The sequence below is a fragment of the Zalophus californianus genome, chromosome 15 (assembly GCF_009762305.2).
Source record: "Zalophus californianus isolate mZalCal1 chromosome 15, mZalCal1.pri.v2, whole genome shotgun sequence".
Taxonomy (NCBI): domain Eukaryota; kingdom Metazoa; phylum Chordata; class Mammalia; order Carnivora; family Otariidae; genus Zalophus; species Zalophus californianus.
Window position 1 is genome coordinate 46,833,247 of NC_045609.1, and position 26,796 is coordinate 46,860,042.

Consider the following 26,796-nt stretch of genomic DNA (forward strand, 5'->3'; position numbering starts at 1 on the left):
AAAGGAGAATAAGGAAGAGTCTCAAATTTAGAGGAGCATTATTTCAGCCCTCATCTAGGTTCATTTAGCTTCTTACTTTCATAAAGTCCAAATCAGGTGAATTAATTCTTATATGATTCTGACCTCTTCCTGGAAGCTTCATTATTTTAATAATTATGGTAGTGACATTTCATCTTACATGAGTTTAACTTTTAGCTGTCCAGCTGTGCATGTCTTATAGATGGATAAAACGAAAGAAATGACAGGAATCTGCTTGTGTCCTTGAGACAGGAATCTGCTGTTCGATTTTAATTAGTTCCTATGTTTCCCATAGGGTGAACATCTCATATTTAGTGTGGCCTTAAAAGTTATTGTACTAAATGTTATTGTATATGATGATTTAAATAATTTTTAGGGGTGATTTTGACTGTGCAAGTTTTAGGGATTATTTAGATTGGACTTTTGTACACTGGAGTTAGAGTCTAAAGTCAGTATATAAAACCAAAGTCAGAACCACTCTTGAAAGTTTCCTAATTCATAAAAGACAATATAAAATCTTTTGTGTACACACACACACTCCTGAAAATTAATTTTTATGAACATTTAAATTGGAGAAACACTAAACTAGAATGTAAAGGATAATCCAGGAAAAAGAAAGGTATACAAGTGGGGTGCCTAGGTGGCTCAGTTGGTTACGCGACTGCCTTCAGCTCAGGTCATGATCCTGGAGTCCTGGGATCAAGTCCTACTTCGGGCTCCCTGCTCAGCAGGGAATCTGCTTCTCCCTCTGACCCTCTTCCCTCTCGTGCTCTCTGTCTCTCATTCTCTGTCTCTCAAATAAATAAATAAAATCTTTAAAAAAAAAAAAGGTATACAAGTGTCTGTATGTTCACACTATTCAGTTTTAGAGATGGTGGATAGGTAGAGAATTCTGTTTCTTCTTGTCTGTTGGTTTTACTTCATTCTGTTTTAATAATAAGCTTCTTAAGTCTTAATATTTACTAATAGCTTATTTGTTGTGAGGATTATAGGAACTTGTTGAGTTTCACTTTTCTGTAGGATAACTTCTGAAGTTAGTTGGTTAAATTCTAAGCCATTAAATATATTTGTGATGCAACCTGCATTATTTTCTGTTGTCTGTAAGGCCTTTTGGTGTGACTGCATTGAACTCATTCTTTTTTCCCTAAATACTTTTAATATAACTATTTAACTTGTCTGTCTCCACATTCAGGCTTGCCAGACCAGCCATTTTATAGGTGGGCCAACCTATAAAAGCAGTAGAGTTTTGTTCCTTGTGTAGATGTCACAGAAATAAACCTTGAGTCATTAAAACCTAATTCAGTCTTTTTTTTCCCCTGGTAATGAAGGAAAACACTGATGAAGAGAAACAATTTATTATGTAATTTGTGACTTTAAAAAATTCATATTCTTGGTTAACTTCTTTAAGCAATATTAAATCATAACTGTTACAGAGAGCTGATATGTTAGAAATCTGAAGGTGAAGGAAACAGTCCTTACCCACAAAAAGATCACAGGCTGGGGGCGCCTGGGTGGCTCAGTCGGTTAAGCATCTGACTCTTGGTTGCAGCTCAGGTCATGATGTCAGGGTTGTTGGATTGAGCTCTGCCTTGAATCCCATGTGGTCTCTGCACGCAGTGTGGAGTCTGCTTGGGATTCTCTCCCTCTCCCTCCATCTCCTTGCATGTTCTCTCTCTTAAATAAATAAAATCTTTTTTTTTTTTTTAATCACAGTCTGGTAGTAAAATATGTACATTTAAATATACAAAGTAGTTTAGATGAGATATTAGGTTCAAGTTGGTTTGAGTAGAAAAGACTTCATGAGCATCATACTTAAGCTAGTCTTTGGTAGATAGAATAGGGTTAGAAAAAATGGTGAAAATATTTCACAAAAAGGAAAGGAAAATGAGCAGATTTCAGGTGCATGAGAGTTTTGGGGGATGACAGTTCAGCCATGTTGACGTTGAGTTTAGTGTTCTTGCTAGAGGAATAATAAGAGGTGAAGTTGGAAGGCTAGAGCTGAACCTCAACATTTTCACAGCATTTGATTATATGTTAGCCTTTTTGAGCCTCAGTTTAGCCATCTATTGAATGGGATAATAATGCCTGTCTTTCCTCTTATTGTTGTGAGCTCTATAACCAGTCACATCTAAATTCTACAACTATAGTTCCTTTGTTTTAAATCCAAGAAGAGGCCTTCCTGAGTAGGGGCATGAGTCATCAGCGACCAATAGCATTTCCTCCTCACACTCTTGCTGTTCCAGTATCATTGTGGAGAGAACAGGAGAACAAATGCATCCTCCATAATGTCACCAGTATTCTTCATGCCCTTGTCTTAGAAATCGATCCTTCCATCTCAGTCTTGATATTTTCTGATGGCAGAGCTACACCAGTATCTCCATCTGTATAGCCATACATGTGTTCTGGATCACATTCCATTCTGCCTTTTCAGAGATATGGTGCTATCTGAAGCTTCATTTTTCTTTTTCATTCCCCTGTTCTCACCCTTCCTTTCTATATTGGATCCTTTCTATTAGTAGGTAAATGTGTTCATGGTGTCTTTGTGTTGTATAAGCTGTGTTATACTATGTTATGTATTATATATAATCTAATTATTCTCCCTTGACCACTTACTTTTCTCTATCAATTTCCTCTCTTCTTTGCTAAATTTCTCTTAAGAAGTACTGATACTACTTAACCTGTTTCTAAAATCATATCCTACTTATACCTCAGCTCATTCCAATCTAGCTTCTACAAACCCCATTATTCTATTCGAGTGGTTTCTTTGATATTTTTATAGCATTCACTGCTATTGACCACTGTTATTTAGAACACTTCCTTTGGCTTCTCCAATGTGTTCTCTCATTTTCTGTGTCTGGCTGTCTCTTCTCTGACTTCTTTGTTGGCTTATCTTTTTCTGATTGGTCATTAAATGTGGGTGTTCACAAAGCTGCATCTTAGGTCTCTTTTCCTTCCTGCTGCACTCTTCTTGAGTAACATTCTCATTGGTTCAGTAACAACTCTTAAACTTGTATCTTTTACCCACACTCTCCTCCGAGGTCCAGTTAGTTCTGTATCTGGCTACCAACTTGATACTTAGATTTGGATGTCTTAGAGATATCTCAGACTCAACATATTTATAACTGTACCTCTACCTTCATACCCTTTTTCATCACCAAGATTTTTTTTAATTTTGGACTTAATACAGTGTATGGGTGAAGGACTCAAATCTTCACTCTGCCCCTTATTAACTTTGTAACCATAAGCAATTAACCTTTCTAAGACTTAATTTCATCATCTGAAAGATAGAAAAACAGTAATTCCTATCTTAATATAAGGAAACATCACACAAAATAAGTACATGGGATATATGCTCCCAGCCAAGTAGTAGTAAGAAGAACTGAATTTACCCGTTAGCCATAAACAACTAGAAAACCTTCATAGGCCTGTTGGGAGGATTAAAGGAGATTTATAAAGCACTTGAAATAAGACCTGGCATAAAGTAAAACCTATACACGTGTTGGTATTTATTTTATTGTTAAATAAGGATATGATGATGACAAATTGTAGGAATAAGCTAAAGTGGTGAGTAGAATTATTAAAAAGAGTTTTCCAACCAGTATTTCTAAGCTTCCATTTTAAGAAACTTTTAGAGAATAGCAATCCCAAAACAAGCAGAAAGAAGGAAATAAAGACAAGAGCAGGAACCAGTGAAATAGAAAAATGCAAAACAATAGAGAAAGTCAGAAATAAACTCTTAACTTTTTTTTTAATTTTTTTATTGTTATGTTAATCGCCATATATTACATCATTAGTTGTTGGTGCAGTGTTCCATGATTCATTGTTTGTTCATAACACCCAGTGCTCCATGCAGAACGTGCCCTCCTCAATACCCATCACCAGGCTAACCCATCCCCCTAACCCCCTCCCCTCTAGAACCCTCAGTTTGTTTTTCAGAGTCCATCATCTCTCATGGTTCGTCTCCCCCTCTGACTTTTTAAAATGATCAAAAATAGTGATAAAATTCTAGCCAGGCTGATCAGGAAAAGAAAAAAAAGAAAAGACACAGATTATAGTATAGGATTGAAAGAGGATACATAGTTACAGATCCTATAGACATTATATTGGACAACTTAGATGGAATTAGCAAATTCCTTGAAAAACACAAAACTACCAAACCTCATTTAAGATGAAATAGATAACCTGAATAGTCCTATGTATATCTATATAAAATTTTAATTTGCAATGAAAACCTTACCTCAAAAAAGACTCTTGTCCTAGAAGGCTTCACTGAGACATTTTATCAAACATTCAGGATGAAATAATATCACTTCTACACAAAGTCTTTCAGAAAATAAAAGAAGAGGGAGCACTTCCCAACTCATTTTATGAGGTCAGTAGTATGTTACCATGAAAGAAAACCACAGACCAATATTCCCCATAGAAATAAATGGAAAAGCTTTCAACAAAATTTTAGCCAAATGAATCAGTAATATAAAAAGGATACTTTTGACCAAGTGGGATTCATTACAGGAATACAAGGTTGGTTCAACATTTGAAAATCAATCAGTGTACTTCATATGAACCAACTAAGAAAATAAAATTATATGATTGTCTCAAAAGATTCAGAAAAATAATTTGACAAAATTCAATACTTATAAATACTAAAAACTCTCAGTGAAATAGGACTTAAAGGGAACTTTCTCATCTTGTTAAAGGCCAGCTAGTAAAATCCTGTCATTTACATCATATACTCAGTGGTGAAAGACTGAATGCCTTCCCCTCAGATCAGGAACCAAGGGAATGATGTTTGGTCTTAACACTTCTATTCAGGATTGTATGGAAATTGTAGTTAGTACCGTGGGGAAAGAAAAGAAATTCAGAGGCATCCAAATTGGAAATGAAGACATGAAACTGATTGTATATGTGGAAAATATCAAAGAATCCACAAAAAAGGCTACTAAGACTAATAAATGAGCTTAGTACAAAGTTATTATACAAAAAACTTAATTGTATTTCCATGTACTAGCAATGAACAATTGAAAATTTAAAAATAAATTAACATTAAAACATTTATAGTAGCACCTAGAATATTAATACCCAAGGAAAAGTTGAACAAAATTTTGCAAGACCTGCATATTGGAAGCTATAAAGGATTACATATTATGTTATTTACATAACATTATTTAAATGAAAAAAATTATAGTGGTGGAAACAGATCATAGTTGTCACGGGTAGGGTTCACAAGAGGGTGTAATTGTATAAAGGGATAGCACAAAGGATTTTCTTTGGTGAGATGAAACACTTCTGTATTCTGATTGTGATTACACTAATAGATATATGTGATAAATTTACACACAAAGTACATGTAAAAACTGGTAAAATCTGAAATAAAGTCTGTAGTTTGTTTAATAGTATCATACCAGTGTCAAGTTTTCTTTTCCTTAATAGTATGTACCAGTGTCAATTTTCTCATTTTGATAATTGTGCTATGGTCATGTCAGATGCTCCCATTTGAGTAAAGCTGGGTGAAGGATAGCCAGGATCTTTGTACTATTTTTGTAACTTCTGTGTGGTTCTAAAATTATTTCAAAGTTAAAACGTTAAAAAAAAAAAAAAAGACATTTAAAACGGAAATGGAAAGGCAAGCCACAGACTGAGAAAAAATACTTTCACAACGTCTGATAAACGATGTATATCCAGAATATATAAATTAGTACTAAAGCAATCATATTTTTAAATGGGCAAAAGTGTTAATTAGCTACTTCATCAAAAAAAGATGTAGCATATAAGCCTGTGAAAAAAATGCTCAACATCATTAATTCTTAGGAAACATAAATGTAAACTACAGTGAAACCCACTAGTGTACATAAAGTTAAATGGCAATCAACAAGAATGTGGAGCACTTAGAACTCTTACTTTGCTGTTGGGAATGAAAAATGGTATGGCCACTTTGGAAAACAGTTTGGCAATTTCTTATAAAAGTTAAACCTAGGACTTAGAATCCCACTCCTAAATATTTACCCAAGATGAATGGCGGAAACAAGTGTGAATGTTTATACTAGCATTGTTTATAATAACCTCCAGACGGGCAACAATCTAAATGTCCAAATGGTATATCCACACAATACTAAAAAGGGATGCAGCACAGATATATAGTAAATGCATTAGGGCAGGGGCGCCTGGCTGGCTCATTCGGTGGAGCATGAGACTCCTGATCTTGCGGTTGTGAGTTTGAGCTCCACATTGGGTGTAGAGATAACTTTAAAAAAATAAAATCTTGGGCGCCTGGGTGGCTCAGATGGTTAAGCATCTGCCTTCACCTCCGGTCATGATCCCAGAGTCCTGGGATCAAGTCCCGCATCGGGCTCCCTGCTCCTTGGGAGCCTGCTTCTCCCTCTGCCTCTCTCTCTCTCTGTCTCTCATGAATAAATAAATAAAAATCTTTAAAAAAATAAAATAAAATCTTAAAAAAAAAAAAGCATTAGGGCAAGTGAAAGAGCCAGACACACAAATTACGTAATGCTATGTGATTTCATTTATATGAAGAGCTAGGAAAGACACAAGTAAGCAGTTCATTGATTGCCAGGGGTGGGTGGGAAATAGAGGGCAGGGATTGGCCCACAGGGAACATTTTTGTGATGATAGAAATAATCTGTATCATGGTTTGGGTTGTGGTTATAGGATTGTATACATTCATCAAACTCATGAAATTGGATAGTTAAAGTTGGTGAATTTGGCTTGCATGTGCTGTTTGTTCTGCCTAGAAAGCTCCCTTCTCTCTATGCCTGGTTAACTCATATTCAGTGTTCAGATCTTGCTCAAACATCACAGCATCAAGGGAATTTTTTCCTGAGCCCAGACTAGCATAATCTTGCTTCTATTATCATCCTGCCCTTTCCCTTCACACTCTTATCACAGCCATATTGATACACAGGCAGATACTAAGCAACATAATAAGGTCTCTTCATTTGTCTTAACTGCAAGTTCCATTAAGGGGCAGATAGATGCTGATTACTATTGTGTTTCTTGTATCCAGCATAGAGTTTGACTCAGGTATGCCAGTAAATATTTTGCAACTGAGAGCATAAATGAGTAGAGTTTTTTATTTCTTGTTTGTGGGAGTGGCAGCTGTGGCTTTTGTGGAGGGTACCACTGACTGGGCCTACCTACTTAACCTTGGGTACTTTGCTGTGCTTGTTCCTGGGGAGTTGTGTTAACTATCATCGCTCAGCTGCTGCCACAGCTTAGTCTAGACTTCTGTGTATGTACCATGGGCACTCCTGCTCCCGGGCCATTCTGTTCTGGGAATAGAGAGAAGCCTTTCCTTGCTATTATGGCGGCTCTGTGCTCTGCCTCTGACCATATGTGCACATTACCAGAGACCGTTACTATTGTCTCCGGGCCCTGGGCAGACGAGGTTTCCAGGATCAGTGTGTAGAGTATTTGATGAGGGACCTGACACCCAACACTTCCCTCTTTTCCTCTTTTCACTTCTCTTTCTTTCTTCCTATTTCCCTACTCTGGTAGACAAGAGGGAATTTGGGTTACTTTAGGAAATTGGTCTGGGTACCCAGTACCTGTATTTGATCATCCTATGAGCATATCTAAATGTTTAAATCATTACCAAACCTTATTCTTTAACTTCTGGTCTGTCTTCTTGGGCAGAATTAATGACTTTTGTCATTTCAGACACTTCTCTCTGGAGTATTACATAACTAGTTTAGTTATTGATTTTGGAAATATTTCTCTGGCCCCTCTTTAATGTATCCAGATCATTTATCTGACTTCTCAATTGCTTTCAATTTACTTACCTTCTTTTTTAAAGCTTACACTGTTTGGACTTTTCGTTTAGTTTCATCACATCTAAGAATCCTCATTAATTTTAATTTTATCTCTTATCTGGATTAGTACAATATCTGGATTAGTGCAATAGCTTACTAGTTTTCCTCTTCCAACTTTTGTTCCCCTCCTCTTGCAGTGTAATCTCCCAAGTAGCAGCCAGGATGCTGGTCAGGGTACTCTTGCTCTCCACTTTCCAGTGCCTTCCATCCTACTCTAAGAATTGCTTGTGTTCTAACTGTGTTAGAATCCAGTTCATGAGTTTCTACATAGTCTGGCCCTAGGGCCCAACATAGTGCCTGGCACAGGTTAGGCACTTGGTATTTGTTAAATTGATTCTTTGCATTGTAAGTCTTTCAGGATTTTGTTTTTATTTTTGTTTTTGTTAGCACTGTCTTAAAACCGTACACACACAACACACTAATTCTTTAGACCTAACTGGTTTCTTGGTTTATTGTGGGATGTGGAGAATAGTTTGGAGCTGTCTTATGTGCATTTTAGGAATAGAGCACTTTCATCTAGTAAGAATGGGTAATGGGTTTGTAAGTAAATACAATTCAAATAGGTGGAAAAAGACTTCCTTGGTTTGTAATCAGGCATGTGGTAAAGGGCTGTGGTCAGCACTTAGGTCATGCTTTTGAGGCCCCACACAATTCAGAACAGTATTGTTTTATTTCACATCCTAATATACTAAATGCTTTTCTCTATATATTTGCTCTTATATTTTCTTATTTTTAACTTTATTTTATATCTTCTTCTTTTATCTTGTATTTAGCACCTTGCTTCTCATCCTTTCAACCATTATAACCTCAACATCCGCATTACACCTAGTTGTTGCTGTTGGGGATCAGGGGCTCTGTTATGGTGGCAGCACTGTGCTGCTCTGTGTTTATTAGGTAGGGATCATACATGCTAAGCAGCTCACTAGCCTCGCAGTTGGTCATTTCTTCCATGTCACACTAAATGAGATTGTGAATTATTTTTGAATGAAAGTTTATCAATTTCTCACAAAAATTAAGGTTTCCATATTTTATAAGAAATACATAAAAAGGACTGGTTTTAAATTTTAAGCTATGGAAGTGACCTTAAAAGCATGTTTCATTTAATTATTTGCTTTTTTTGTTCGTTTTTATAGTTTTCCAGTAAGTTAAGACATGTATGCATATTAATACTAGTGACTTGTAGTGGAGAAACTCTTAACCCTTGTAAAAGTTTTGTTTTGTTTTTAACGATCAATCATCTCCTTCAGTATAGCAGATGCTAACCAAACTCTGGTATTTTTTTCTTTCTAATTGTGTTTTAATGAAGCAGCTCTTTTAACATGGTATAGCAATCTGTATTACTATCAGTGAACAGAGTGAGGACTTGAATTTTAAGATTAAATAAATTCATTTTGTTAACATCACATTTTGTTCCATTTTGCAGCTTCTCGGTGAATATTTGGATGAAGCCATTAAATTAATTGTTTGCCATCATGAGCAGAAGCAAGCGTGACAGCAATTTTTATAGTGTAGAGATTGGAGACTCTACGTTTACAGTCTTGAAACGGTATCAGAATTTGAAACCTATAGGCTCAGGAGCTCAAGGAATAGTATGGTAAGTTTTTACTTCCAAAAAGTAGGCAAAGAATCATTAACTGCCATCTTTTCTTATATGTACCTTGGTAAATATTTAACTTGCCTCAAAAAATTAAAACTATAAAGTTTAAATTAAAGCTATAACATGGCAGACTGTTTTGTTCGCAGGTTGATTGCCTTTATTATTCATTAAACACAACTTTATAAATCAGCACTGTCAACTTTTTAAAAGTTTTTTTTTGTTTTTTTTTTTTTTAGTTTATTTGACACAGAGAGACGGAACACAAGCAGGGGGAGTAGGAGAGGGAGAAGCAGGCTTCCTGCTGAACAGGGAGCCCAATGCGGGGCTTGATCCCAGGATGCTGGGATCATGACCTGAGCTGAAGGCAGACGCTTAACCGTCTGAGCCACCCAGGCGCCCCCCCCTTTTTTTTATTTATTTTTTTTAATTTTATTTATTTGACATAGAGACAGAGAGGGACCAGCACTGCCATCTTTAAGTATAAAGTATGATTAAATACTTTGTCACAAGCCATGTAAAGACAAATATTATCAGGAAAGAATAAGTGGCATGCTTATTAATTCCATGTATACATCTATTCCCATAGCTAGTTGTTTAATAAGAAGCTTGACTTAATCATCACTTTCACACTATAATGAAACTGAAATTTCAGAAATCTTACTTTGCATTGGGGAATGCAGTGAGTTAATATCATCTCATTGAATGTGTTTCAAAACTCCTATGTATCTTTAAAATTGATTTACTGGCTAATTTCTATGAAAGGCCTAGTCTTTATGGATCAATGTAATTCTTTTTTTTTTTTTTTAGATTTATGTATTTGTTTTAGTGCATGCACAGGGGGAGGGGCAGAGGGATAGACTCAAGCAGACTTCCCACTGAGTACAGAGCCCAATGCAGCCTGATTTCATGACCCTGAGATCGTGACCTGAGGTGAAACCAAGAGTTGGACCTTCAACTGACTGAGCCACCCAGGTGCCCCAACATAATTCTTTATAAAATGAAGGGTAGAACACTTTTTAGGACAGTTCTGCTAATGATTTTAGATAACTGAGTTAGCATAATAAGCTAATGTTTCGGTTAATTCCAAGCCTCACTGGGCATAATTATATATTACCTCTTCTTAAACTAGATTTATTTCAGAATATATTAAAATAATCATAAGTGTTTGTGACCCTGCGGGTCTCCCAGGTTCTAAAAAAACTCTTGCACATGTACATAAAGAGACATGCATAGGGCTGTTCTTTGCAACACCATTTATAATAGCAAAAATTGGTAACAGCAGCAAGTCTGTCCATGAGAATAAAAAATTGTGATATATTCATATAGTGAAATACTATACAACATTTAAAATGAACTGGAGGTATGTTTCAACAAAGACAATCTCAGAAATGTAATGTTGAGTTTAAAAGGAAGATGCAGAATATATATGCATTATTGTACCATTTATATACAGTTTAAAATATACAAAATAGGACCATATATTTATGGATGCATCCATATGTAGGAAAGTATAAAAGCCATTAATAAACACCAAACTCAGAATAATGCTTACCTCTGAAAATAGAGACAAGGGAGGGGACTTTACCTGTGATGATATATTACTTTTTAAAAAATTCAGCCCTTGGGGCACCTGGGTGGGTCAGTCAGTTAAGCATCCGACTCTTGATCTCAGCCCAGGTCTTGATCTCAGGGTCCTGAGTTTGAGTCCCGTGTTGGGCTCCGTGCTGGGTGTGGAGCTTACTTTAAAAAAAAGAAAAATAGGGGCGCCTGGGTGGCTCAGATGGTTAAGCGTCTGCCTTCAGCTCAGGTCATGATCCCAGGGTCCTGGGATTGAGCTCCACATGGGGCTCCTGGCTCAACAAGGAGCCTGCTTCTCCCTCTCCCTCTGCCTCTCTCCCTGCTCATGCTTTCTCTTCTCTCTCTCTGTATCTCTGTGTCTCAAATGAATAAATAAAATCCTTAAAAAAAAAAAAGTAAAATAGCAATTATGGTAAAATACTAAAATAACAGATTTCTCTAATGGGAACAGTAGCATTTATTCTTTCTGTACTCTTGAAGAATTTATAATACCAAAAATTATAGAATTTGGGTAATTTTGTAAAGCATTGGCTGGCTGGTTGTCATTTTAACCAACCATATTTAATAAAACACAAATTAAGTTTAAAGAAAATAAGGTGCTACAGTCAATACAGGAAGGATTCTGAAAGCCAGCTCGTGGTTCAGATTCTAGCTTTATGATGTATTTGTGATTCATGGCAAGTTAACACTTCTAAGCCAGTGTTCTCACCTAATTTTACATGGTGGTTGTAAGGAATATAGTATTTATAAACTTCTTAATAGTGTTTAAAAATGTTTTTTGTGGGGTGCCTAGGTGGCTGAGTTGGTTAAGCATCTGCCTTCAGCTCAGATTGTGATCTCAGGGTCCTAGGATCAAGTCCTGTGTCAGGCTCCCTGCTCAGCGGGGAGTCTGCTTCTCCCTCTCCTTCTACCCTCCCCCTGCCATGCTCATGCACACACATGTGCTCTCTTTCTCTCAAATAAATAAATTAAAAAAAAATAGAAATGTGTTTTCTGGGGGCATTTGGGTGGCACAGTTGGTTAAGCATCTGACTCTTTGTTTCAAATCAGGTCATGATCTCCAGGTCATGAGATGGAGACCCACATGGGGCTCTGCACTCAATGTGGAGTTGTCTTAAGTTTCTCTCTCCCTCTGCCCCTCCCCCGTGTGCTTTCTCTCTCTCTCTCTCTCTCTCTCTCTCTCTCTCTCTCTCTCTCACTCTCTCTCTAAAATAAGTAAATAAATCTTCAAAAAATAATTTTTTTTTTAAACTCACTCTATATTATCATCAGAATCAATAGAAGAACTTAAATTTTTTTTAAAGACATCATTTTGGGCCCAGTGATAGTAAGATTCATACCGGTCTGGTTTGGGGTCTCTAATTTGTGCACATTTAAGTATCAACATTAGATATCTAACTTCCTTGGATACAGAGTAGTGGAACCTACTCAGATACTTCAGAGGTTTGAAATATTAGTTTGATTTCACAGATAAAAAATAGGAACGAATTTAATGCTTAAAAATAAAACATACTTGATCTGAAACAGTCAAAACTTCTATTTATGACCCCTAATGTTTATTTTTAAATTGGGAAGAACATATCTGTAAATATGGCATTTTCTAACTCAAGGTTATAATATTTATGTCTGTTTTGCTATGTGTATGTATATATACGTATATACAAAATGGTTCTGGCATATAATGTGTAGATGTGTCCATTTATGCCAGAGTACCAATATCTTAATACATCTTTCTTCACTACATTTGAGATAGTGAGATAGCTAGAGAACAAACTCGAGTTTTCAGTTAGATGAGAGAATAATTTCAATCAGCAGTGTGCTAACTTTCCAAATATCACATAAATTGAAGTCTTACAGTATGTTAGGTAGTCCAGTATGGGAAGTGATAACCTCATGTCTCAGTCTTTTGGTCTCAGCTTTGCTTTTAACTCTCTGACCAACTTGGGCGAATTAACCTCCTGGCAGTGGTGAATTCAAATGATTTTTAAAGTCTCTTTCAATCATAATCTTCTATAATTTTAAGATGCTTTTCCTTATTTGTGCTTTACTTTCTCTGATCTGTCATTTGCAAAACATGCTGTTTAGTCCGTGTCATATGGTAGAAAATATGAAGAGTAATGAGGATGATGTTATATGTTGCAGAATTATAGGCGTTTCTTTAACAGTTACAAAGCAGCTTCTAATGTCCTGAGATCTAGCATTTATATCTGTAAACTTGAGTTTTTAATTCTTCCTCCCAAATTTTAAGTACTTCCTACATTATAAAATAACCTTTTATATACCTTTATATATGTGTTCTTTTCTCTTTCTGCATTGATTTTGTTGTGTCCAAGGAAATGTAAGTGATCTACTTATGTAGAATTCTTCAGGAAGTATTTGGGTAGAATTTATGACCACATGTATTCTTTTTTTTTTTTTTTTTGAAGATTTCATTCATTTATTTCACAGAGAGAGAGAGAGAAACAGCGAGAGCAGGAACACAAGCAGGGGGAGCGGGAGAGGGAGAAGCAGGCTTCCCAATGAGCAGGGAGCCCGATGTGGGTCTTGATCCCAGGACCCTGGGACCGTGACCTGAGCCGAAGGCAGATGCCCAACAACCAAGCCACCCAGGCGACCGACCACATGTATTCTTTAATCGTGTCTTTCCTTGATGTAGGTGCAGGGTGAAGGATTCATTACTCTTAAAGTTATCTATTGGATCTGAATACTCATTAAACATTTGTGCATTGAGTACCCATTGTATGCTAGGTGGATCTTGGAGGGCACCCAATGAACAATCACTGTGTCTGTCTTCACAGTCCATTGAATATATTAACATTTTAAGAAACAGAACAAGGCTATACACTGTTGGAATATGCTATAATAGGTATAGAATAAACAGGTTGAATATCAAAGATTGGAAATTGATACAGTTGCATTTTATCTTTGGAGAAAGTAAGGAGTCTGCATGAATGTTTCATAAATTCAGTTTTGCAGATTTTTAAGTTTTTTTGTTGTTTTTGAATTTCTTGTTACAGTGCAGCTTATGATGCCATTCTTGAAAGAAATGTTGCAATCAAGAAGCTAAGCCGGCCATTTCAGAATCAGACTCATGCTAAACGGGCTTACAGAGAGCTAGTTCTTATGAAATGTGTTAATCACAAAAATGTAAGTGAACATTTTAGAAAATGTCTTAAGTGTAGATGAAATCAAGATTTGTTCATGAATACATAACAAAAACTTTAAAAATATATTACGTGCTTTAAATTCTTCTGGATTGAAACATTATTTAAAAGGGGTATATATCTACAGTATAAGTTTTTTCTCAACTTTATTAAATTATATCAAAAGAAAACAGCTTCTGAAATTTATTTTTTTTCTGAAATTTAGATTGTGTAATTTTCTGACATTTAATTTGCAAAAGGAGTTTTAAAAGAAGTAGGTGTTTTAGAAGAACTTTAGGCTTGATCTCATCTTCTTTTTTGTTTTCTCTCAGGCTGACATTTCAGAAGACTGTAGCCTTAGCACAGAGATGAAATTGTTCCCATTTTACTTTGACACTGGAATTTTATTTACTAATATTAGATATAAAATTCAAATCATTTCTCCCTACCCTACTCCCACTTTTTAAAGTGATGCTGATACTCACTGATCACTTTAGGTTGAAGATAGTCTGTGATTTTATAAAGCAGTTTAGCAGAAACTTCAAAAAATATTTAAATGAAATTAGGAAAATATCCCTAATTCTTTTTCCTAATGGTTATAACGACTAAAACATATAACTTTCACTCATTTTGAGAAGAAATAGTTACACTTTTTTAAACTTACTTAAGCATACTTTTATGATTATTTTAATGGAATAATTTCTCTCAGCCGAGAAGAAATAAACTAGGAGTGAATTGTGTAAGGGACAGTTTTATGAAGTACTAAACCAAAAGCATCTGACTGGAGATGTCTTGTGTTATTTGTACAAAGGAGTTTATAAAATAAAATAAGCTCAGTGCTTTCTGATTGCAGATAACACAGTTTACCATATTTTGAGAGCTAACTGCAAGCCTTCTGTGTACTGGAGTTAGTAAATTAGTCACTGAGGGGAAAAATTCATGTAAGTTAAGGATGAGGCTACTTATTTGGGGTAACGTATAGTGTTATTTTGAAGACAAATACATAGTGAAATATCAAATATGATATAAAGCAGTGGAAGTTTGATTGTCAAATTGTGGTAGTTGGAAAATAAGTGTTGAGCTTTCAGGAGAGAAGATTGTGTGAGCTTTCATGAAATGGGAAAGCTTTGGGGAAAGGTGGCCCTAGACTAATTCTTAAAAATGGGGTAAAAATTGGATTGTTGAAGGAAAAGGGCCTCCCAGAAAGAACAGCATATAAAAAGAGGTATAGATTAAAGTCAGGACAGGGAACAAGTTTTGTCAGCCATTCTTGTTCTAGATGGGAGCCAGCCATGTTGCTTGTCAGGGTTTTGTTGGTAGCCTCCTACCCTCAGATTTAGCTGCTCATGCCCCCTTGTAGTCTGTTTCATGGCGATGATGGTGGTGATACTGCCTTTGTTTTGCATTGGAGACATGGCCAATGACTCCTACTTCCTGTGCCTGGGTGACTGCAAAAAACGATGGTTCCGTTGACTAGATGGAGGGCATGGAAAGCCTGTTTCACATAGCTAACCCTCTGATGGGGATGGCAAGGTCTATGCAGGCAGTACCCTTGGCACAAGAGTGCTGACATAGAGTAGATGCTCAAAACATATTTGTTCAGAGACTGAATGTAAAACTCAATACAGTTGACCCTTGAATAATGTGGGGGGGATATCAACCCCCTGTGCAGTTGAAATCTGCATATAACTTTGACAACCCCAAACTTAACAACTGATAGCCTACAGTTGACTGGAAGCCTTACTGATAACATAAATAGTTGATTAAGACATATTTTGTATACTATATGTGTTGTATTCTTAAAGTAAGCTAGAGAAAAAATGTTACTAAAATCATAAGGAAAATTCTTACACAGTACTGTACTGTATCAAAAAAAGTCCATGTATACGTGAACCCACACAGTTTGAACCCATGTTGTTCAAAGGGTCAACTGTAGAGGGAAACCAGGAATGATAATGGAATTTTTATACTCCTAATGGATGGATGTTTTTGTAATGTCTTGCCTTTTCAGCAGTTTCATGTTCCACACAGATCATCTCTTCATTGGTCTAAAAATCTCTATATTTTCTCACCTCTTTTTTTGTGTGTGTGTGTGGTAAAATACACATAACATAAAACTCACTGTCTTAGCCATTTTAAGCATACACTTCAGTGGTACTAGGTACATTCATATTGTTTTGCATTTCCGACTGTTTTCATAGATGCTTTTGAATTTGTTTTTCAACTTGGTCACTTATCTCTGAACATACTTTGGTATGTCACCTAGCACACAGTACTTCATGTCTGACTGAATTCTCCAAGAGAATTGATGAGTCATGTCATCTCCTCTTAACCATGGACATTATAATCCTGTTTAGAAATCAGGTCACCATTTGATTCACATTGTCTTAGCAAGTTATTCTTTGTCACAGGCCTGCTAGTAGATCACATCTTTCCCATCTTTTACTTTCTTTTTTTGTTTTTTAAAGATTTTATTTATAACCCCAAAATCAAGAGTCACATGCTGTACAGACTGAGCGAGCCAGGTGCCCCCCCATCTTTTACTTATTATCTTTTGGTTTTGGAGGTTGAGTATAGTACTTCCTATTTCTCCCTAGAATTTCACATATGAAATCTGGTTCCTCTTCCCAGACTCTTGGGGATTGCTTTTTCTTTGTTCTGACTTTTCACATGCTAGTTTCGTATTCCAGTATTGCTCAGGATGCCTTCATAACTGGATTAGTTCATTAGTGACCCTTGGGCATACCACAAAATGACATGTGTAACTATAAAAATTACCCATCTTCCCTGAATTCTTCATCTTATTCGCATGGATATTATGACTGGAGACATTTTCAAAAATGCCTTTTTGAAATCTTCATATACTTATCTGGTCACGTTTCTGATTTACTGCTGCTATTCTTTGTTGTCGTTGTTTTATTCACAGAAGGAAGTACAGTTTCTCAGTGAATTTTTACCTGCTCCTAGTAAGTGTTAATTCTTTCAAAGTAGTTATATATCACCCACATAATCAGTTCTTGACTTTTGTTTGACCGTCCAATCTATGATTAGTATAATTTCCTTTTTGAAAAGTAAGACAGCTGTCTTAATTTTTTATTTTATAACTGCTTTATTGAGATACAGTTCACATACCATACAGTTTATTCATTTAATGTGTGTAATTCAGTGGTTTTTAGTATATTCACAGATGTATTTGACTTTTCATAGTTCTAGAACATTTTCGTCACTTCAGAAAGAATCTCCGTATTATTTAGCTCTCATTTTCCTATCTCCCACAACCCTTGGCTCTAAGCAACCACTAATCTTTTGTCTTTATATGCTTTTCATGTTTAACACTTTTCTTCTACTCTAGGATTTCTCAGATATGAACAGTTTTACTATTTCTCCGAGTCTCTAGATGTGCAGTTCATCTGTTTAGAAGTCAGGAATTAATTCATTTAGAGTAGCTAGATGCATTCTTATTATCACCTTCCCTATCTTAAACAAATTTGTTTGACCTTTTCTGATCTGGAAATTATTTTTCTGAGTTTATTCACTGAACAAATATTTTGATGCCTTCCATAAGCAAAACTTTATGCTTAGATGAATGACATAGATTCTGCCCTCATGAAGTTGGTCTAGACAAACTTTCCCATCCCTAATTGTCAACAAACGTTTTAAAAATGTGTGTCATGTATCTCCCTATGGTACAGGGCTGAAAAAGTGAATAATTCTTTCTTACAAGGATTCTGGTGTGATTGGGATGAGGCTGTTGTGAAAATGAAACTATACGACACTGTGTTAAGTGCCATAATAACATGTAAGATATTGTGGGGACTAAGTAAAGAAAATATTCAGCAACCTGTCAAGGACTAGAGGTTGTCAGACTCTACAAAAGACATCAGTTTTGAAGGTAACTGAATTCAGTAGGTAAATATGACAAGTACAGGGAAGAGTATGTTTAAAGGCATTGAAATTTTTTTAAAGATAACATTGTTTAAACTTATTTAAGATGGCTAAAGTATCAAGTTTAATAGAGAGCTTAGCAGGTGATGAACTGGGTTGATGATGTTCTGTCATGGAAGGAAGGCTTTGAATGTATTACAAGGGAGTTTTAGAATTTTTTTTTCTGGCATTAAGTTTTTGAAGAGGTCAGTAATATGATCAGGTCTTTCTTTTACCATATTATAGGCAATAAAATGGAAATCATTGTTTAGGGAACCTTAATGTTGGAAGTAATTATAGCATCAACAGTCTAGATGAGATGTTAGAATCCTCTATCTATATAGTAGCACAGGGAATGGGAAGAAGAGGTTGAAGGTCAGCTGACAGTAGAATGGGATAGTATTTTTTATTTTTTATGCTGCAAATATTTGCAGTATTTATTTTGGTGCAAATACTGAAAAAGTAAAAAATCACTGTGAGCCTTCTCTTGTAAAAGAGAAGGCACTCTGGGAAAGTAAAGAGTTTGGGTAGGAATGATAATGAGTTCAATTTTATATTTGTGAGATTTTCATTTGAAGTGGCAGTATATAGGCAATATATATTTGAGACTTACAAACTAAGTAAGGACTTTTAATGTATAATTGGAAATTATCCACATAGAAATGTTTAGACAAAAAAACAAAAACCAAAAAACCATATGTTGCCCAGGGAAAGGGTACAGGTAGAGAAAAGGATTAAAGACAGAATGGTGGGAAAGAGGGCATGCCTGTGGATGAACCAGTGAATAGACTGGGAATGCAGAAAACAGGGCAAGTTCATTATTATGAAAAACTGAGGGCGTTGCAGGGAGGGCTGAGATTATATACAGATATTAAGTTAGGTAAGAGCTAGTAGAAGGTATTTAAAATTTGCCTACAAAGTACATAGAGGATTATAATATAGGTCCTTGATTATTGAGTATTCATAAATGGAATGGATATGTGGAGCTCTTCTGTTGATAACGGTTTTTTTTTAAGGCTTTTTTTTTTTTTTAAGAGCATTTTTAGGTTCACAGCAAAAATGAGAGGAAGGTACAGAGATCTCTCATATACCCCTGCCCCCACACATGCATAGCCTCCCTCATTATCTGTATTCCCCACCAGACTGGTACATTCATTATAATCACTTGATGCATCCTTTTTACTCAAAGTCCATAGTTTACATTAGGGTTCACTCTTGGTGTTGTACATTCTTTGGGTTTGGACAAATGTGTAATGACATAATATCTACTATTATAGTATCATACAGAGTATTTTCACCTCCCTAAAGATCCTGCGTGCTTTGGTTCCCTCCCTACCCCCAGTCCCTGGCCATAAAGTTTTAATATGTAAAGTAAGAGATTACTTGGGCTTAGAACATAAGATTTTAAAATTCTTATACTGATAGTGGATTTTTTTTTAACTCATGTATTTGCAGTTCCTAAATGAAAGTATTATTAGTAGCAGTGGTGTCTAATTTTTCTGTCTTTTTGCTTTTGCCACAGATAATTGGCCTTTTGAATGTTTTCACACCACAGAAATCCCTAGAAGAATTTCAAGATGTGTAAGTTTGACAATTAAAACTTTATGTTCATACATTATTCTCAGACTGTTGCTGTACACTATAGCTTTCATCTTTTTTCACCCATGAAGTTACATAGTCATGGAGCTCATGGATGCGAATCTTTGCCAAGTGATTCAGATGGAACTAGATCATGAAAGAATGTCCTACCTTCTCTATCAGATGCTGTGTGGAATCAAGCACCTTCACTCTGCTGGAATTATTCATCGGGTTAGTAGAAAAAACTATCATCATAATCCTTTTTTTAATTACTGAGGTGAAATTCAACTAACATAAAATTAACCATCTTTTAAAGGGTTCAATTCATTGACATTTAGTCCATTCACAACATTGTTCATCCACCACCAATAGAAAATTTTGAAGTATTTTCATTGCCCCAAAAATCCTTATACCCATGAAGCAGTCAGTTCCCATCTCCCTCTCTCGCTAGCCCCTGGCCTCATACCAGTCTGCTTTCTGTGTCTATGGATTTTTCTCTTCTGGATATTTCATAGAAATGGAATCATATGTGACCTTTTGTGTTTAGTTTCTTTAACTTAGCATAATGTTGTCAGTCTCATTCATGTTGTAGCATGTACCAGTAGTTCATTCCTTTTTATGACTGAATAATACTATATGTACCATGTTTTGTTTATCCATTCATCCACTGATAGACATTTGCATTATTTCTGCCTTTTAGCTTTTGCGAATAGTGCTGCTATGAACACTCATGTACAAGTATTTGTCTGAGTTCCTATTTTCAGTTCTTTTGGGTATCTTCCTAGGATTGGGTCCTATGGTAATTGTATATTTAACTTTTAGAACAACTACCAAACTGTTCTCAACAGTGGCTATACCATTTTACATTCCCTGTAGCAACGTGTGAAGGTTCTGATTTCTCCAAATCTTTGCTAGTACTTACTGACTTGTATTCTAACCATCCTAGTGAGTACAGAGTGGTATCTCCTTGTGATTTGCATTTCCCTAATAACTAAAGATGTTGAATGTTTTCATATGCTTGTTGGTCATTTGTATATGTTCTTGGGAGAAGTGTCTGTTCAAGCCCTTTGCCCATTTTTTAAAATTGGGTTGTTTGTCTTTTCATTGTTGATTTATGGAAATTCTTTCTATATTATATATATGTAAGTTCTTTATATATTACATATATATATAAGTTGAGTTATAGAAGTTCTTTATGTATTATATATAAATATATATAAAAGATACTAGACCCTTATCAGGTATGTGATTTGTAAATATTTTCTCTCATTTTGTATATTGTCTTTTCACTTTCTTGATACCCTTTGATGCACAAAAGTTTTAATTTTCATGAAATTCAAGTATCAGAATTATGTGGAACTGCTGTAAGGTCAAAGACATAGACCAATGGAATAGAACTAAGTGCAGAAATAAAATCACATATCTATAACTAACTGATTTTCAACAAGGGTGTCAGAGACCATTCAACTGGGAAAAAATAAGTCTCTTTAAGAAGTGGGGCTGGGACAACTGGATTTCCACAAGCAAAAGAATGAATTTGGATCCTTACCTCACATTGTACACAAAAGTTAACTCAAAATGGGTCAGTGACCTAAACATAAGAGCTAAAGCTATAAAACTCTTGAAAGAAAACGTAAGGATAAACCTTAATGATTTGACAACGAATTCTGACAAATGGTACCAAAAAGTACAATCAACCAGAGGAAAAAAAAAAGATAAATTGATACTGTAGTCTTCTAGTAAGTTTTGGGAAAATGGGAAAGTGTGAGCCCTCCCAACTTTATTCTTTTTAAATATTGTTTTGACTGTTCAAGGCCCCTTGTGACTCCATGTGGATTTGAATATCAGCTTTTCCATTTCTGCAGAAAGGCCATTGGAATTTTAATAAAGATTTCATTTATTGACTGTAGATTGCTTGGGTTGTTTTACCTTCTCAACTATACTTAGTATTCCAGTTCACAGACACCCGACGAATGTCTTTCTGTTTACTTACGTTGCATTAGTCTGCTTGGGCTGCCATAACAAAATAACATAGACTCAGCAGCTTAAACACAGCTATGAAATTGCCCTCTGAGCTTGCTTTTTCTGTATTCCCTAAATTTTTGTGTGTTGTATATTCATTTTCATTCATCTCAAAGTATTTTCTCATTTTCCTTGTGAATTGTTCTTTGCCCCATTGGTTGTTTAAGAGTATGCAGTTTAATTTCCACAAATTTGTGAATTTTCCAGTTTTCCTTTTTTCTTGATTTCTAGCTTCATTCCACTGTGGTCAGAGAAGATACATTGTATGATTTCTTTTAAAATTTATTGAGACTTACCCAACATGTGGTCTGTTCTGAAGAATATTCATTGTGTACTTAGAAAAATATGTATTCTCCTGTTTTTGGAGGGAGTATTTCTTAAAGGTTACCATTAGGATTGCAGTTAATGTCTTCAACTTATAACAGAATTTATTTTGAATTATTAACCACCTTACCTTCACAAAAACTCTACTCCTATATAGAGACTGTTCTTCCCCCATTATGTTGTAGTTGTCAAATATTACGTATTTATACACTGTGTGCTCAGTAAGATAGAAATGCAATTATTGTTTAATGCATTTGTCTTTTAAATCATATTGGAAAAAAAATAGAAGAAACCCAAAACACAGTAATACTGACCTTTGTATTTACCTATGTAATTACCTTTACCACTATTCTTTTATTTCTTCTTACAGCTTCAAGTTACTGTTTAATGTCCTTTTATTTCTACCTGAGGGACTACTGTAGCCTTCTTTATAGGGCAGGTGTAACTAGCAACAAATTCCCATAGCTTTTATTTATCTCAAAGTATCTTACTTAATCTCCTTCGCTTTTGAAGGATAGTTTGTTAGATACAGAATTTTTGTTTGGAATTTTTTTTTCTTTTAGCAGTTTATTTATTTATTTATTTAAAGATTTTATTTATTTATTAGAGAGAGAGAGAATGAGAGATAGAGAGCACGAGAGGGAAGAGGGTCAGAGGGAGAAGCAGACTCCCTGCTGAGCAGGAAGCCCGATGTGGGACTCCATCCTGGAACTCCAGGATCATGACCTGAGCCGAAGGCAGTCGCTTAACCAACTGAGCCACCCAGACGCCCCTCTTTTAGCAGTTTAAATGTGTCTTTTCACTACCTTTTGGCCTGTATGGTTTCTTTTGAGAAAATCAGTTGTTAATATCATTGAGGATCTCTTCTAAATGACAAGTTGCTTCTCTTGATTCTTAAGATTCTTTTTGTCTTTGGTTTTCAGCAGTTTGATTATAATATGTCTCGGTGTAGATCTCTTTGCTTTTATCCTTGGAGTTCACTGAACAACTTGGGTGTATAGATTTAGTCTTTCGCTAAATTTGGAATTTTTCAGTCATTAGTTTTTCAAATATTTTTTCTGCTCCTTTTCCTTTTTCCTCTTATTTGGGACTTCCATTATGCATATGTTGTACACTTGATGGTATGTCATGTCTTGTTTTCTTCAACTTTAATGTTTTGTCACAGGCAGAATGGGTTATTCATTTGCCTTACAGTGTTTTTGAGAAATGCCCCCTATCTAGCCCAAGACCAGAGTCCCACAGTGAGAAGGCAGGCTGCTTTCTTCAAGACCCTCCCACCCAGCCAGGAAGATGGGTGGGACAAGGGCTCGTAAAAACACCATACATCTTTGCTATTGTTTTTAAGTTGCCTTTTTCTTGATTCTGTGTTTACTTGGTTGTTGTGAACATTTGACTGTTTTCCAGATTTCTGAAAAAGGTTATTCTGATCCATTTTGCTTTGCTTTTTAGTGTTTCTGTGGAGCAATCTACTCTTCCATTTTTGCTGACATCACTGCCTTTAATTGTATTTTGGGAAAGTTGAATTTCACTGATTTATATGGAGTAGTATAAGCTTAGTTTTGCTCTGAAACGAAGCGGTATATAAAATATCCTATCATTATCAATTATATAAAACTGAGTATTTATCGGAGTTGTTTCTCATATATTCAGAAATAGTTTATATTTTTGTAATCTGTTTTTTAACTGCTTTATTGACATGTAATTCACATACCATACAGTTTATAAAGTGTGTAATTATATTCAAAGGTTGTACAGCCATCAGCACAATATAATTTTAGAACGTTTTCACCACCCTTAAAGAAATCCTGTACTTATTAGCCTTCAAATCCTGTTAATACCCTCTTCCCTTCACCCCCAGCCCTACACAACTACTAACCTACTTTCTATCTCCATATAGTTGCCTATTCTGGATATTTCATATAAGTGGAATTATATATATAATGTGGTCTTTTATGTCTGGCTTCTTTTCCCTAGCATAGTGTTCTCAAGGTTCATCCTTCTATTTATCATGTTATCAGTACTTCGTTTCTTTTTATTGCCGAATAATAGTTCACTTTATGGATATATACCACATTTTGTTTATCCATTCATCACTTGAGGGACATATGGGTTGTTAACCATTTTTTGGCTATCATGAGCAATGCTGACATGAACGTGTACAGGTGCAAGTTTTTGTGTGGACTTGTGTTTTTGTATTTTAGTTTTAATTCTAGCTTATTTGAAAAGAATAGCATCTAATTTGAGAGGAATATCTTGAAAAGTATTTAATTCAGTGGAATTATATCTCTGAGCTACCTTGTGTCAAATAACCTAACTCAAAATGAATACAGAGATTTGTGCTCAAGTTATCTATTTTAAGACAATTATGTATGTGAGTTATTTAGGCTTATTCTTAGTTATCATTCTAACTGAATTGCTTTGTATATTGCATATGTAACTGCTATCATGTTATGTCTAATGCCATCTTTAGTCAACATAAGAGAAATCTCTTCACATGGGAGAGTGTATTATCTTCCTCATCCCGTTATATATTGTATGAGGCAAATGAGTTAAACTTCTGGGTTTTGTTTTTGTTTCTTTTGCCCTGTGAACCAGGACAGTAATCTGCCACCATGGAAGTTAATTTGATTTTAGTAAAGTAAAATTTTCCAAATAGAAAATTTTCAGATTAATGGAGCTAGCAGGTGGGTAAAACAAATCACAAGACTACATGATAGAAGAGGAAACAAACGAAATAGCAGGAAACATAAAAAGGAAACATTAAATTACAGAAGACCAATATATAAAATAATGGGTAAAGGGGATTAACCCCTTAATGAACAAAGTTCAAATTTTGACATACAAAACCACCACCACCAGCTATGTGTTTCTGTAATGCAAACAATTGTAGCTAGCTTCCAAAGGCTGAAAGCAAAGGTATTGGCAAAGATGTACTGGGAAAATAAAACATGAGAACAAGGATGACTGTATTTAATCAAATGCACTGAATATCGTGGGGCCAGGAACAAAGCATTTTTCAGTGACCTTGTGAGGAAAAAGCGTGTAATCCACCTAATTTGGATAAGTAACTGTCAAGAACTTTATACATGCAGTGGAGTTGTAATACACAAAGCTTAAACTGTGGAAAATAGAAGAATTATCTGAACACGATAGTATTGGGATCTTTTAACATACTCCCTTAGTGTGGATGGATAAAGTGGTAAAAATACAGTATAACTATAGAAGACTTACATAATAAATTTGAACTAAGAAGAGACATACTAGGATCTGTTACCTATGAAGAAGAATGTGCCTTTATTTTAGGTCAGGCTCTCTGGGAAACAGTCTCTAGGATGGAGATATACATGTAAGAAGTTTGTTTGGGAGTCCTCTCAGCATCAACATCTTTAAGGGAGTAAAGGAATACTGGACAGAGGGAAAAATTGAATTGGATGCAATCACTCCAGAGTCCTCAGCTGGTGACTCAGTTGGACTTTGAGGAGCAGCATGACCTTGGAAAAGTGGCTCTCTGTGGTTGAAGGCAATTCCAGGAGAGAGGTTTGCTGAAAACTCAGCAACCAATACTGCTAGCAGCTGGAAGAGATCCTGAACCAGGGATCAGAACAAGGCACCACAGGACTCACTATAGGACACCTCTGGTGCCACTTATTCCTATTTCCTTCATACAGTAAGTACTGGAAACTCTTCCTCCAGGATTTTATTTGATATTCCTTGAGTCACTTACAAGAAGTTTAATGGGATAAACTACAGCACCCACTCCTGAAACTGGTCTTGAGGCCACAACTGATACTCATCTCTCTGCTCTCCTACTAAGTCTAAATACCCTTCACCCCAGCCTAATACCTCTGCTGGTCTAAGATCATTTACTTGGTAAAATAACCTGAACTATCATCCCTTAGGGTTTTAGTACAAGTCAGGGCTGGGAATGGGGTTCCACATAGTCACTCAGAGACCCAAGCTGAATGAGGCTCCACCAGCTGCATAGTTCCTGGTCATTGTGTCAGGGGAAGAGAAAGCCAGGTGGTGTGTACTGTCTCTTCTATGCTTTGGCCTGGAAGTGACACACATCACTTCTGCTCTGAGCCCATTGGCAGACCATGAGGACCTGCCTAATTATAAGGGACAGGGAGATATGGAGAGGCAGACTTCAGCATGCGTGAGCATTAGTCTCTGTCACAGTCTACCCTTCTGGTCATCAAACATTTCTTTGCTCCCTTTATTCTACATGTAGTACACTCACCCCCTGCTTAGGGGAGATAACTCAAAGTCCTAGTCTGTCAAGGCATTTATTTCCAAGTGATACATGGTAATCCTTACTTCATATCCAGTAAACCGTCCCATTTGGGAAATTGAAAAGTTTAGTCATTGGTTATTTGTAATTTGTAATTTGAAATTCTGTTGGGCAGAGGTGCCTGGGTGGTACAGTCAGGTAAGCATCTGACTCTTGGTTTTGGGTCAGGTCATGATCTCAGCATCGTGGGATCAAGCCCTGTGTTGGGCTCCACACTCTGCCTAAGGCTCTCTTACTCTCTCTCAAATAAATAAATACATCTTTAAAATTATTTTAAAAAAGAAGGACATTCTGTTGGGCAGACATTGTCAGTGTCACTTCCCTTGGGGATGGGGGGGGGGCAGATACTCCTTGATTAGTCCCTGAATCTCATTTCTGCAAGGATTACTGTGTCCACTGTTCTCTGTGGCTCTGTTCTGTGAAGAGTCTTTTTTTTCTACTATCCTTTTGAATATATCTGAAGTGGTTACTGGAAAATGTGTTCTCCTTGGAGGCTGC

The 26,796-nt window shown here is 35.9% G+C and overlaps 1 protein-coding gene across 4 annotated transcripts in view; it reads left to right on the plus strand.

Annotated features, from left to right (window-relative positions):
• The window catches only part of MAPK8 (mitogen-activated protein kinase 8), a 114,423-nt gene that overhangs the window by 68,092 nt on the left and 19,535 nt on the right, over window positions 1-26,796 (plus strand). For all 4 annotated transcript variants that reach the window (XM_027594728.1, XM_027594712.1, XM_027594738.2 and 1 more), the window contains exons 2-5: window positions 9,265-9,435; window positions 14,034-14,163; window positions 19,606-19,664; window positions 19,754-19,892. In XM_027594728.1, the coding sequence (XP_027450529.1) occupies window positions 9,314-9,435; window positions 14,034-14,163; window positions 19,606-19,664; window positions 19,754-19,892 (450 nt within the window). In that variant the 5' untranslated portion in view covers window positions 9,265-9,313. The remainder of the gene's footprint in view (window positions 1-9,264; window positions 9,436-14,033; window positions 14,164-19,605; window positions 19,665-19,753; window positions 19,893-26,796) is intronic.